At 40.9% G+C, this 13,797-nt stretch overlaps 2 protein-coding genes across 7 annotated transcripts; one reads left to right on the forward strand and one right to left on the reverse strand.

Annotated features, from left to right (window-relative positions):
* Positions 1–7,100: 7,100 nt before the first annotated feature.
* LOC128251868 (probable tubulin polyglutamylase ttll-15) lies at positions 7,101–9,257 on the reverse strand. 3 transcript variants are annotated; one of them, XR_008267248.1, is made up of 5 exons: positions 9,118–9,257; positions 7,887–9,052; positions 7,619–7,832; positions 7,311–7,561; positions 7,101–7,252 (listed from the first exon to the last, which is right to left on the reverse strand). XR_008267248.1 is itself a non-coding variant. In XM_052979109.1 (4 exons), the coding sequence occupies exons 1-4, from the start codon at positions 9,169–9,171 to the stop codon at positions 7,445–7,447; spliced, it is 1,536 nt and encodes a 511-aa protein (XP_052835069.1). In that variant the 5' UTR covers positions 9,172–9,257; the 3' UTR covers positions 7,109–7,444. The 3 variants fall into 3 exon arrangements, 2 of the variants coding, with proteins under 2 accessions (XP_052835069.1, XP_052835068.1); XM_052979109.1 differs by having other exon boundaries at positions 7,109–7,561; positions 7,619–7,817; XM_052979108.1 differs by having other exon boundaries at positions 7,112–7,561.
* An 844-nt stretch (positions 9,258–10,101) lies between these two features.
* LOC128251873 (uncharacterized) lies at positions 10,102–13,577 on the forward strand. 4 transcript variants are annotated; one of them, XM_052979114.1, is made up of 9 exons: positions 10,102–10,434; positions 10,491–10,595; positions 10,647–10,787; positions 10,842–10,944; positions 11,728–11,861; positions 12,042–12,182; positions 12,246–12,452; positions 12,612–12,973; positions 13,062–13,239. In XM_052979114.1, exons 1-9 carry the CDS (start codon positions 10,234–10,236, stop codon positions 13,102–13,104), a joined length of 1,437 nt encoding a protein of 478 aa, XP_052835074.1. In that variant the 5' UTR covers positions 10,102–10,233; the 3' UTR covers positions 13,105–13,239. The 4 variants fall into 4 exon arrangements, 3 of the variants coding, with proteins under 3 accessions (XP_052835074.1, XP_052835075.1, XP_052835076.1); XM_052979116.1 differs by having other exon boundaries at positions 10,296–10,434; positions 10,666–10,787; XM_052979115.1 differs by lacking the exon at positions 12,612–12,973 and having other exon boundaries at positions 13,062–13,577.
* The last annotated feature ends 220 nt before the right edge of the window (positions 13,578–13,797 follow it).

The following is a 13,797-nucleotide window of genomic DNA, read 5'->3' on the forward strand; positions in this document are numbered from 1 at the left end:
TCTAAAGGTCTTTGAGTTTGATTTGCATGCGAACAGCCCAAACGGCCCAAACGGCGGGGACGACTTCACTGGAAAGTCGTTGGTCGAACGAAATTACAACCTTCCCCTGAGAATGTCCGACCAAATTAATGAATTAAGCCGCGATTTATTCAAAGTCCGGTCCTAAGTGTATACTCTTACAAGGTGTTTCTGTGAACCGGCGGTCAGTACCAGTGAAATGTGGCTCAATGGTGGCGAATGTCATTGGGACACCCTAGTCCAATTTGCATACATATTCCCGAAGTGACCTCTCTCTATTTTCAGCCGTTAGCTCTAACACCATGGTTACCGGACATGGTCAAAACACGCTACTGGACTTTCCATTAATTTATACAACAGGATGAATGGTGGCATGAATCCTGGCTATACACACATTTCCCCAGCACATACACATAGTATGGGTGCTAGTGGAGAACCTCAGGTGGTTGGAGCTCTTCGACTTCGTTTGTGACCAGCACGAGGACCGAGATTCGAAATCCGAAATCCGAGGTCTGAGTTCTAAGTTCTGAGGAGTTTTTCCACACCTACACCTCAGGGCATTTGCCGTAGGTTTGTGAAAGGCAAACTGAACGAAATGTTTGGGTTTCCGGTTTGACTTGTTGAGGTTTTATTTGCATGCGAGCCCAGCTCCCATCCGCCGATTGTGGCGAGAATATTGGAATACTTAATTATTCCCTATTGGCGTTCATACATTTTATTCTCGCATTCACGCAATTCACGCAATCCACGCAACTGACCCCTGATCGCAAATCAAATTCTGCCTTAATGGCCAGCCCCTTTCGGCGAGATTTCCCAGGACTTACGTGCATCCGACCAAGTAGCTGGACGGATTTTTGAAATCGCCCAATTGGGGTCAGCCACCCAGTGTGGGCTACACTTTTCCAATAAAAAATGATTTATGAATTGCCTAAACTTTCTTAAAAAAAGAGGCATAGATTGGGGAAAATATTTTATGGGGCCAAGACCTTTGCATATCCTTGGAGTTTATGGGACAATGAGTTGTTATAATATTCAAAATTTTATAGTAGTGACTTTCAAGGCCACTTGGAAAATGTTTATTAGTTTATATTACATTCAATTTTATTATAGCTTATTATTAGCAGTTTATTAGTAAGTTAGAAACATGAAAGAATATAAAGAAATAATGCTTTAAGTCCACACACTTAAAGAGAAAAAATTCTTTTGGAAAAAAAGTTGCAAGCTTGAAATGTCTTATTCAAAAGTTTAAAAATCATCTAAAATATTCAGTTTCTATGACATTTTTTTTGTTTTACTTATAATGTGTTTTTGGTTAAGAAACTAACAACCTTTCAAATTTCCATATCTTGTTACAGAAGGAATGCATGTGCTTTCAGTTTTCGAATGGTAAATATCTTTGAGCTTTTGCTATTATGGAGTTTATGAACTATTTGTCATATTTGTTTAGATTGTGCACATTCAAGGAAAACGTTTAGTTATAATATATAAATCTTTATCGTGGTAACATGGCAAATGTTTATTAATTTATATTACATTCCATATTTTAATAGCTTACCATTCTGATAAGATTTTTATTAGCAGTTTATTAGTGAGCAAGAAAATTTTTTCAACTTCTGTTTTAAGTTATGCTATTACGGAGATCTTTAACTGTTTAAAATGTGCACGTTCAAGGGAAACACTTACCCTTTCAGTTTGGAATTTACCATTAGTCAAAATATGAGTTTAGTTGTGTGTGCCTTATCTGCTCCCCCCCATCGTGCATCGAAATATTCTCTATAATAGAGGTGCCAATGTCGCACGCCACATATTTCCTGGGCGTTAATTTGAGTGGCTCATACAATGGTGCAGACCTCACCTGCTCAAAGTTTCGTTCCCACTCACGTTCCTACACACTATGTATATATATATCTACGGCAATTTACATACTTAAGTCATTTCGATTTATTCATGCATGGCCCCGTATGCAAACGAATCTATGGGGAGCCCATCTAAATTGTTGCACACTGCCTTCGGGGGGGTCAATCGAGGACTCACCTCGAGGTTCGAGGGCCTCCGACAGGACGTGTTGATGCGCGTGGATACCATGGACGTGGACACGGATGATGACCAGGAGCGCGGGACAGGTAGCGGCGGGACACGAGGGGGACACCAGGGTGAGGATTCGGATGCCCGATGGCGGCCAATTGCACTTGCACTTGCAGCCCGGCGAAAAGTTAAAATCGAAGTTGGCAAAAGGCGTCCGCATGGCGGGATTTCCGATCGCTTGTTCAGCCTTTCGCACACTGGCCAATATGCATTTTGCGGGCCCGATTCCGACTCCTCCGATTCCTCCGATTCCTCCGGTGCTCAAGTGCCGACTGTCAAAGCAAATAAAAATAACAAAATGGCCTCACCTGGCACCTGTATCCTGGCAACATTCATTAAAACACCTCCGAGCGGAGCGCCGCTCAACTTCAGAGCCGCGCCGAATTTGGCGGCGAGTCGCTGGGCTGGGCCCTGGATATATGGAATATGGATATTAATCCATTTGCACTCGCCGCTCTGCCTGCATAAGACAAATCGGGCAGCGGAACCGATTTCTCGGCCAACTTGCGACGCTGCGAAACGAGCGCATTATTTAATAATACCGTTTGTTTATTGAATCGCAGTCAAAACTTTTGGCAGAGTCGGAAACCCAGCTCCCCTGGACTCGTACTCCTCCGACTGCTCCTCCTCCAGTTCGCCGCAAGTTGGTGGGGCTGCTCGGGTGGTTTGTTTCGGGTGGTGCAGCACAAGAAGAAAAAATTGAATAAGCTAAGATGATCAACTCGATGATTTTACTTAAAAATGTTTTCTGTGTTACCAGCATTTCAGTTTGATGTGTATGATTCACTTCAATTTCATATTAGAACTGACAAAAACTTTTTTATAACGCTTAAAAAGCAAAAATTTATTAAGACTGAGATCGATGCTGCAAGGTCCAGCCTAGTATGATATATTAAAGACTGTCCATGTATACCATAGTTTTCTCCATTTACTATCTCTTCTTACCTCACATAATTATTACTTTATGGAAAAAAAAATTCAAAAGTGTTATCAACAATTAAAAGTATAAAGTTAAAATATAATCTTGATTAATCAGAACGTAATATTTATTTATACTCAGTGTAAAAAGTTAAGTTTAAACTAAACTACTAGGCGGTCGCTTAGGTGAATAAATATTAAATATTGATATAAATATTTTCATATATCAAATATAAGGAATACTGTTTTTCATCAAACTTTGCTTATTCAATACGTAATATATAGACGGTCGCTTATATGAATCAATTTATAATGTTTAAAATATTTAAAATATAAAGAATACTGTTTTATATCATACTTTGCTTATTCAGTAATTAAATAATGGACGCTCGTTTATGTGAATCATTTTAAAATATTTCAAATTTATATCAAACTTTTTTTCTCTGTGTACTGGGTGGGGGTGGTGCAGTCGTCGACGGCAACGGCGAAAGAATGAGCAAAGGCACAGGCAAAGGCAACGCCGACATGTCTGTCACACCCCGAAAAGTGAAATAGCTTCTGTCAATATTCTGTCAATAGGCACATGTTTTCCGCTGCCGAGTGGGTGGTCGCGGGGTGGCGTTTGCCAAACCAATCCGAAACTGGAGCCACGGGGGGCTTTTGCTGCGTTTTCCCTTTCGCCTGATATTTAATCGATCTCCTGGCAATGAACATAGATCAATATTGCGTCCGAAAGTGAGTTCTTTTTTGGGGGCTCGACCCATTTTCGGCACTAGTCCTGTGCGAAGTATAATGGGTGCATTTATGATTATGTGGGGTTGAAAGCAACCACTTCATCTAGTTAGCAATACAATGAAAACTTGATCTGTTTTTAGCAAAGAGTTCTACCATTGCTAAAAATTATATTAAGGTACCAAAACTACCGCGAAAATATAAAGATATTTAAGAACTATAGTTTACATTTACAAAAATAGTAATTATATCTTATCTCCTTTAAAAAAAAAACAGTTAAACATAAATAACATAAATTAAAATAAATGAATTATTTCAAGTTCCATAATTAAAATAAAAAACTTGTCTTTTAATAAAAACTTTGTCTTAAGTCTTAAGTCTTAAACTTTGTATTAAAATACTTCCTATGTCTGCATCTCCAATCTTCCAACAAATATGTAAAATTCAACTCCATGCCAAATCGCAAAAAAGTTTCTGTTGCTGCCCTTGTTTAGTTGCAAAATAAAGACGTCGGCGCATTTATCTGCATAAACTTATAGCGTAAAGTATCTCATCTCGCAGGGAAGGCAAGGGGAAGAACCCAACCGTCTAGGGTCAAGTAAGTACACTCGAGAGTGCATGTACGAACGAGTACATCTGTGTGGAGGAAGACAAGGATCTGGAACTCTGGAGCTCTGGAGCTCTGGAGCTCTGGAGTGGCAACCAAGCGGACCGAGTCCACAGACTGTGGGATATGGGAACCGGCAGCTCCAACACTTTTCTTTGGCCGCTGGCCATTTCATCCATGCACCATAATTTTCAATAGCTATTCAAATTCTTTGAAGTTCTCGAGGTCACCTAACGGATGCAAGAAGGCATTGAAATTGATCCAGGCCATGAGCATCGCAGTTGCCACTGCCAACTTGCCATCCGCCGAGTTTTGGCCACTAAACCGGATAGTCATAGTCATAGTCATAGTCAGAGTCAGAGTCCCTTGCAGCTCTTTGTTTGTGCGCTGCGGCCAAGATGCATCATCACATCGGCCCAATCGCATCAGCCAGTAGTATCCTATGCCGCGCATTTATCTGACAAGCAATTCCAATTTCGTCCGTTACTGCGACTATCCAGGTAATCACTAGTTTTTCAACCAATCAGGGGGCTAAGTTGCATCAAGATGCTTACTTAAAAAAAAATTGTTTTTATAAAAACAGCATTAAGCCGCATGACTTTAATTAGGATGCTGAACTACATTGCATTCCTCATCTTCATGAATTGTATATGCAATAAAAGCCGCTTGGATCTGTGATTTTACTAGGTGCACTGAATGTGCAGTATTGCACTATTACAGCGATATTATTAAAGTTTTAAGAGCAACAAGATCCTAAATGACTTTTATACTCAATGCTTTGCATGCATGTGGTTCTCAAATTACCAAAACTTTAGATTTGGGCACTAAAAATAAAAAAATGTGCGCTGGTTAGCCAGGCAGAAACTAAATCTATATAATTTTGCAATGGAATCAAGTACTTTATTGAGTTAAAAAATTCTGACTTCCCGAGGAAATACTTGCTTAACAGCAATCAGTTTTTTAATGGAAACTTAAGTACACATATCAGATTACGAGCCAATGAGCGTATGCATGAGAAATAATGGGATCTCGTCCTCTCGTTTAACGGTGGTGTCATCAAGGTAACGACCTTAAGAAGAACAGATGTTGGAGCCGAAGAATTTGCATACTCGAAACCGACTAAACCGAAAACCTACCCAATATAAAACATAAAGCCAGCTCGGTGTTAAGCATAAGCTTGAAATGAGCCAAGAGAGAAGTAATGAACCAGTTCGCCCATGGTCGCACATTAGCATCCTGCAGAGTACTTCATTTGCGCCAGTGCCTAAGCTTCTTGGTTAGCGCTTTGGCTTCTTGGCTTCTCGGCTCCGAGATGCAAATGAAATATGCGCCGGCATTAAGAGCAAAATTACAAATTTCAGGGAAGGAGTGCGAGCAGAGTGGAGTGGAGTGCGAGCGGCAGCTGCTTCTGGCTATGGCTATGGCTATGGCTATGGCTATATGGCGCTGCCTTCTACCTATTGCACGGTGGCCATTTCCTGGCATTTTAACTGGTTTTGTTTGACGGTGGTTACAATTAGCGGCTATTTAAATTGCCACGCATGAGCCGCTATTAATTACGGAACGATGGCACCGCAGCCGAAACAGAGAAAAAGTTGTTTACGCCCGGTATTCGGGGGGATCAAGATGGGGTTCGAGATGGGGATGGGGATAGGGGATAGGGGGCAGTCTGACCGTTAAACGGAAGCTCAAATTCCTTTTAAGTACCGAAGTTCACAGAAACCGAGATGTTGTGGAACCTGCACTGATTTGGGCTCGGGGGAACCACTTTTTATCGAGCAGCAATTTGCACCTATCAGTCGATCCCCGATCAGTGTCCCTTTACTATGGAGCTGCGCTTTTTATTTTCCCATGGCGCAATCACAACTAATGCACAACGTATGGAGCCTCTAAATGTCGAATGAAGTCAGCGATAAATTCAGCTGGTTGATTAGCTGTTGGGGCAATAAATCCATCGCTTCACACCGCCACAAGTAATTGCCGACAAAGCGTCTTCGTCGTCGTCTTCATCTCCATTTCGACAAAAAAGCTCAGCTCTGCTCAGCGACTTGGCGACTCGGACTTGTGTCCAGTCCGTCCATCCATCCAACTATTCTCTGGTCCCTGGTCTCCGGTCTGGACTATCGCACTCGCCAGCTCTCCACTCTGAGTAAGAATGTGTGCCGGCCAATATTTTATCAAACCTGACATTTCCTCGTGTAGCTCCGATTATGGCCCGGGTTGCGACGAGGTCGCGATTCTGCGCGACCAGAGCGGCATTGATTGCCACTGCCCATGTGTATTTATTCCGCTGCTTATGTTTATGTTGACATTGACATATCTCGCGTCTTATCGGTTTGCAATAAGTGTACAGGCACAAGCACAGCCACAAACACAGGCACAAATACAGGCACTGCACTGCAGCAGAGCAGCAATGAGCCGGCATCGCTTTAACGTTCCTTTCTGCTCGGCCAATGTCGCCACAGTCGTCGATATTGGTGGAGGTATGAAGGTATTATGGCCGAGGACGCTGCCGACAACTCCAGCTCGGTTCGGACCCTCTTGTCTCGTGGAAATGGACAATGACCTGCCGCAACAACGGGTTTGACCATTAGCAGTGTGTTATTTGGCAAACGAAATGAAAGATATGGTACTATTTAAGAGATTCTTATTTCCTGAAAATAAATAAATTTATGATCAACGCAATAACTGTCATTTTATGACATATATTGATATATTTTTGCTCATAATAGACTTATTTTTCATTTTTTAACAGGTTAATTCAGTACCAATAATACAATAAAGATAAGGATAGCCATTTTTGCTTATGTTATTTTAGAGCTAAGGAATCGAATTCATCTAGGGACGGTTGTAATGGTTTGTACATTTTTTCTTGCTGTCAATCCTAAGCACCTAAGAGCAAGACAAGCTCTTGATTAATATTTTAAAAATAGTAAACAAAACTGATTACCTATGACTTCAAAGCCCTCTTTACCGTTGGGCATTAACATTTATCAGTGTCGAACTAAGTACAATCGGTGGCCATTTACCAATGCTGAGCATATGAGGTTACTAAGTCACAGCGGATGTTCACATTCAAATTATCTAATTGCACCAGGCAGCATCAAATTGGCATTTGTTATAGAACCAGCGGGTCATCCAAGCGTTTCTCTTCGTCATGTTAGCGGTTTTCTCCACAATGTGGAAACTTTTTAGGTCGTGCTGTAGGTAAGGACTATTTTAGTTAAAATTCCCGAATTTTTGAAAAATTCTACGTACAATTGGTTGAGGAATAATGCGCTTCATGTCAACGCGATGTAGGTGTTCCTCATGAGCTTGCTGTAGCATCTTGTACTCCGTTCCACTGAGGCATTGTAAGCAAAGATGGCATTCCTCTCTGTTGCAGGACTTGTCGCAGTCGTAGACAGCGCATTTGTTCAGGTCAGTGGCCAAGTTTTTATCGGCCGTGATCATCTCACTGCTTTCACCAAACCTTTAAATAAATACATTTTAAGACTCATCGTGTGGTTAAATAACAATTACTTACAAGGTGCCACTTGCTGCAGTAAGTGGTCGAATGCCCACTAAATTAAAAACGCTGTAGAGAACTTGCTCGTACAAAAGCGAATTCGGCTTGAAATGCGCTGAAGAAAGATTAGGAGACATGTTGGCCTCCATGAGGAAAACCTTTAGATCCTCGTCAATGAACAGATCAAATCGCATCAGATCGAAAAAGTTGTGGGTCTTGTACGAGCGTAGAATATTGACGATGTCCCTCTCCTTTGTCGCAATCGTGGTGCGGATTATGTGCTCCACCTGAGGCCAAATCTTGGCCGGTTCCATGCCCTGGTCGCGAACATATGCTTCGAAGACGGTGCGCATGCTGCCACCAAAGCGATTGTAGTACTTCCGCAGCGAAGGGACCTCCCAGGTGGGCAGGTAGTCGTCCCCCACAATGTACTTGTCCACATTCTCGGCGTCGAAGGGATGGTATTTCACCGGACAGTATCGGAACAGGACGTCGCCCGAGTAGGTGTACGCTCGCAGGGGATTCACAGAGGTGATGACCACATAAACTCCGATGTCGAACTTGTGGCCATCCACCAGGAAGGGTCTCTGGACGAACTCCTGTACAAAGGAATCATTGGACCCTAATGCAATATCCGCGGGAGCTCGGACCTTGATGTGCCGGTGTTCGTTGTGCTTCTGGACGAAGAGAGCCTGCGGATTATCACTGGCGTAGTCCAGGAACTCCTCCCTCTGCGCCGGCAAGCGGAAGGCGCGTGGCAGGAAAGGCAGCTGGGTGGTGCACAGGTCCACCTTGTTAGTGAGATAGCCGCAGCCCGGTAAGTGGTTAACCACCTGATGCTGGCCAAGATTCTTGAGGCTGGAGAAGGAGAGAAAAGGATAGTCGTGGGCCCACAGCAGGTTCCAGCTCTCGTTGACGCCCACTCTTTGGTAGCCGAACATTTCCAGCACTTTCACCACATGCACCAGGTGCTCCTCCGTGGGACTCCGCCCAAAGATCGCATAGGTGGGCGGTGGCTGCTGCTGGTCTTCTATTGAATCCGAGAAGCTCCAGGGAAAAACCTTGCTGGCATGGGGCAGGAGTTCCACCATCACCGCTGTGGTCACCGTGGCCGCCAGGAAAATCATAACCGGCAACAGGCCTATGCTATTTGATGGCTTCTCGGCCTCCTCCGATTTGGCCAACTGAAAAAAGTGAAAGTTTTGAGTTGCTCATCGGAGTTAAATCCACTATTTATAGCCACACTTACCTTGCATTCTGATTCCGTTTGATGAGAAGCGTTTTCCTCCACACTGGCATCCATTTGAAGTTTATAAGTGCTATTTCAAAATACTAATACAAACGACTATTTTAAAACAACCTTTTAATAACGATTGGAGGTGGAGGAACATTGATGTTTTCAAAACATTGGTAATATCGATGTTTCGTAAAACATCATCGAAGCTTTTCCATCAACTTTTCGATAGCTTCGGGTTATGTCCCTGCTACCAGCAGACGGAGTCTCCACTACCTGTGGAGGGTGTATTCACCACTTCTAGTATTGGCAATGTAGTTTGACAGATGGCGCCACCTAAACTTCGAATTTTTCGTGGGGAGTAACAGTCAGGGATTTCGACTACCGCCGGGATTTATTAAAATACTCTTGCTAAAATTTTTATAAAGATACTCGGTACCAGTAATACAACATTAAGATATGTTTTATGTGAATATCTGTGAAGTCCAAATTCAAATCAAAGCAAATTGAGGAACTTTCTCTCAAGTTGCCCAATTAAAAAAAATCGCATTATTTAAGTACAATCGGTGGCCAATTTCGCAAACATTTTAAGTCAAAACAGATATTAACATTTAAGTTATTTAATTACACCAGACAGCATTAAGTTATAATTTTTTATAGAACCAGCGGGCCATCCAAACGATTCTCTGGGTCATGTCTGACACCTTTTCCGTCATGTTGAAGTCCTGGAAATCGTCCTAAAAATATCATAATTTCAATTATACGTTTTCAGAAGTAAGCAAACAAAAGCCGATCTTTAATGAATAATACAAATTATTAATCGCATGAGATTGACTTTTTTAAAAATCCATCTCTAGAAAATGAATCATACTTTTATCTCTAAATTTTTTTTAATGGCAAACTAGGTTAAAAATATATAAATATAATTAAAATATGAAATCACCAAAACAACAAAAAAATTTTAATTAAAATCATAGGTACAACTTAACTTGTGTGAAATGATCTTCAGTGTTTCGTTCTGACACGATAGAATTCGAAATTATTTTGAAATAATGTCATAGAAATATAACTAAAATCATTTTTTTTGTTACATTTTTCTATTTTTCTTCATATTTGCTTAAACTTGCGGACATGTATAGGCGTTTAAGGGATACTGCAGAGGTCAAAAGAATTCAGGCTCTTAAGGCGTTGTTTAAAAAAGTTATTCGCATGGTGAGCTTAAATAATCCTTGGAAAGACAGCGATGACGACCACAAGGTAACTTCGTACGTTAAGAGGAATATATCCACTCGGGTTCGGTCACGACCCAGAACAGGGTTCCTCACAGCAGCGGTAATTATATGTTTTCACTATTTATATCAAATTGAATATTTGTTATTACACTGCAGGAAAAAACAATAATTCGCACACCGCACGTGAGACGAACCATTCCGGAAAGAATGAAATTGTGTTCGTTGTTTGCCAAGTTAAGATGCTTAGCTCGTTTTACTCCAGTAAGGTAGTTTCAACTTGAGTAGGATCACAAGTGACCAGAATTCCCTCAGAAACTCCGCGCACGCTTAGTTCCTGTGCTCCGCTTGATGCCTGTTGATGCGGGCCGAATTATCATAAGGCAATCGGATGTGCCTATAACAGTGTTTTTTGTTATATCGGGGGAAGTGCACATGATTCAAGACAATGACAAGGTAAAAATTAATTTATTTTTTGCAATAACTCTGCAGTTGACTTTAATTGTTAAGGAGGAAAATGAGGTGGTAAAAGGCATTCTCGGTCCTGGAGATATGATGGGAGATGTGGAGCTGATAGAAGGTATCAAAAGAACACGCACCTTTAGAGCAGCAAGTAAGCATATAGGATACGTCTAAAATGAATTGCCATATTGTAAATATTTATTTATGGTTTTTTGACTCGGTTGATTTTAAAAACTGATAGCTGGTTACAGGTGAAAATTGCAGTTCTGTTTAAAAACAATTCTAAAGAAATTGAGCTTAGCAGGGGTTAATGATTTTCCGATTAATTAATATTTTTATACAAACACTGGATGTTGCACAAAGAAAATTGCGAAAATTTCGCAAAATAAATCTAGGTGCTACTCCGTTTTTTTTGGCAATTTTATCGCACTTAAAGATGATAAGAAAATTACTTAGGTAAACTGCAACATTTGCGACTCATGTCGAAATAAATGGGAAATACATAGCCCAAGCACGCGATATGTACGATTGTGTTTATTGGGAAGTTGTTGATTTTTGTTGCTTCATTTGCGATTGCCTGTACCCACCAATTTAATCAGCAATGAACAACGTTAAGTCCTAATTCGATTCAATCAAAATGAATAACAAAATACCCTCCGCCCGAGTCCGCCAGCTCCCCGAGAACCGGAATCGCCCGGTATTCAGTCGAATATAGGTTGGCCCAAAACAACACCCGCCTTCCTTTGGCGCAGTCGTGTGGCTTGATTTTTGGGCTGTTGTGCCTGTTACTCCGCGTGCTGGCAATCTTTCAAAAACAGATGCACGCCACCAGCACCAGTAGTTGCCACTGCTCCATGGAGTCCGGGCCGAAGCCGATGTGCCCAATTCGAGAAATCGCTAGTAGCTAGTAGCTATTGAACGCTTCACTTTACAGCTTACTGCGAGCTGCTGGTGCTTTTCGACTATGACTTTGCGCCGATTCTCGGGCCCCACATGACAAAAATTTGGGACGAGAAGAAACGGGCCCTCAAGGCGCTGGACTACTTTGATTTTCTCGACGATGACCAGGCAAGTACACTTATTCCTTCCCACACAAAACTAAATCTCAGAAAAGCCATCCCTGCCTTAACCTGTTTCCATTCAACAATCAACAAAAGGCAACATGCAACATGCAACGTTCAACAAACTACTTGCCATTTTCATCGAAATTTTATCTACTTGAACTACATTTTCGCAAATATTACCTAGATCGTGGAAGCCTGCCGATTCGGGAGGCTAAAGCAATTCCATCCGCTGGATACCATATACTGTGACGACATAGGATCCATGACAAATGTTCACTTTGTGCTCAGTGGTGAATGTCTGATACTTCAATGCTTAAATATGAGTGTTAGCAGATCGGAATTGAACATAAGTGGTTACTATTTAAACTAACCTTATTTCTTACTTTAGGTTAGCTTGAAAAAGGGAAAAAAGGTTTTTCAACTAATGCCAACGACTGCGGGCGATGTGTCGAAAATGTTTAGACAAGGCGTTAGATCCACTCTGGTCAGTCCAAGTAAATCGGAGAATCTTTCGAAAATAGATATAGTTGATATTGTGGAAAGTTCGAGTACCAGTGCCAAGGAAAATGGACACAATTCTACACTCAATCGCACGGTGAGTCGTCCACATTAAATAGACATTTTATATCAGACAAAAATATTAGTGTCTTATACAAAGTATACCATGCAACAAGACATATAAAAACATTTGATATTATAAGTTTCATTAGTTCCTGGTATTGTAATATATATTATTAACTAAACAATCACACAGATGCGTAAAATGCAATTAAGAGATATTGAAAAAGCATGTGGTTTGGTCAAATCATTACCGCCGCCTAAACCACGTATTACATTGCGGCGTTCAAATCAAAAGTCAAATATTACAGTATTCTCTGAAACCAAAAATGATTTTATTTACGAAGACATTTTCGAGAATTTTTGGGAGATCTGCGAAGATGAAGATGACGATGACATAGAAATAAGCTCATCTGATACAAAAGAGTTGAGCTTAGAGCTCAGACCGCCTTTTCATACTTCTCCTGTTGTCTACAATAAGGATGAAAATGATCAGGATGACAGTGATTTTGTTCATCGTCTCTTTCTAGATCTACATCGAGCAGTAATTGTGCAACTGTAAGTCCACGGGAGAATTAATCACTCAAAAATGATACCCTTAGTCTTTATTTAGCAATTTTTAACTTTCTTGAATTTCTCATTGTAGACACCCGTTGTCGAAAGCCATTTCATCGATGTCGGTACTCTAACGTTTGGAGGAATTTTCGGCTTGGGCGAGACAATGGAGCACCGAGTGATAATGGCCAGAACCACGGTTCAGTGTCTGACCCTTCCCAGGTTTTTTCTACTAGAAAAGAAGCAAAATCCTGGCAACATCTGGGAGCGCAGGCTTCTGTACATGGACTGTATGATACCTTCAAGGGAAGCCCTGTTTGCCCACTATCTAAAAGCTTGTGATTGGAAGAAATTCAAAAACGACTTTATCCGCGAAAGTCTGAAGCCATCCGATAATGACGTAACACATGTAGGCGATATTCCTATAATATGCAAAATTGTGGAAACTTCAGATGATGTTGAATAATTGCTTAAAATAAAATCGAGGGGTTCCGTTTTTACATGTTTTAGTTAAGCAAAAAGTAGATATCTTTAGGCTTAACTGAAAAATATAAAAACGTCCCCTGGAAGAACAAAGCCATTGTGTTCTTGTTACTACAGTATAAACAAAGCCACCGTAATTATAATTAATTTATTTATTTTAATCAATTTATTGATCTACCAACCTTTCAAACATTAGTAACATTTTATCTTGCCTTAAACCCTGTGTGGATTTAACAAGAAGTAAGCCTAGTAACTATCTCCACAATGAAATAAATAAAATATAAATACACATGCGTGCACATATCCTAAAAGACAATGATGTTATTTGCAAATATAAAATAAGT

The sequence above is a fragment of the Drosophila gunungcola genome, chromosome 3R, assembly GCF_025200985.1.
Source record: "Drosophila gunungcola strain Sukarami chromosome 3R, Dgunungcola_SK_2, whole genome shotgun sequence".
Taxonomy (NCBI): domain Eukaryota; kingdom Metazoa; phylum Arthropoda; class Insecta; order Diptera; family Drosophilidae; genus Drosophila; species Drosophila gunungcola.

Excerpts from the sequence above, each read along its gene's own strand:
- LOC128251868 (XM_052979108.1), bottom strand. The coding sequence starts at position 9,171 with ATGGATGCCAGTGTGGAGGAAAACGCTTCTCATCAAACGGAATCAGAA. Across the intron at positions 7,833-7,886 it reads ACTGCAGCAAGTGGCACCTT|GTTTGGTGAAAGCAGTGAGA; the intron begins GTAAGTAATTGT and ends ATTTATTTAAAG. Across the intron at positions 7,562-7,618 it reads GCATTATTCCTCAACCAATT|CACGACCTAAAAAGTTTCCA; the intron begins GTACGTAGAATT and ends CCTTACCTACAG.
- LOC128251873 (XM_052979114.1), top strand. The coding sequence starts at position 10,234 with ATGTATAGGCGTTTAAGGGATACTGCAGAGGTCAAAAGAATTCAGGCT. Across the intron at positions 12,183-12,245 it reads TTCAATGCTTAAATATGAGT|GTTAGCTTGAAAAAGGGAAA; the intron begins GTTAGCAGATCG and ends TTCTTACTTTAG. Across the intron at positions 12,974-13,061 it reads CGAGCAGTAATTGTGCAACT|ACACCCGTTGTCGAAAGCCA; the intron begins GTAAGTCCACGG and ends TTCTCATTGTAG.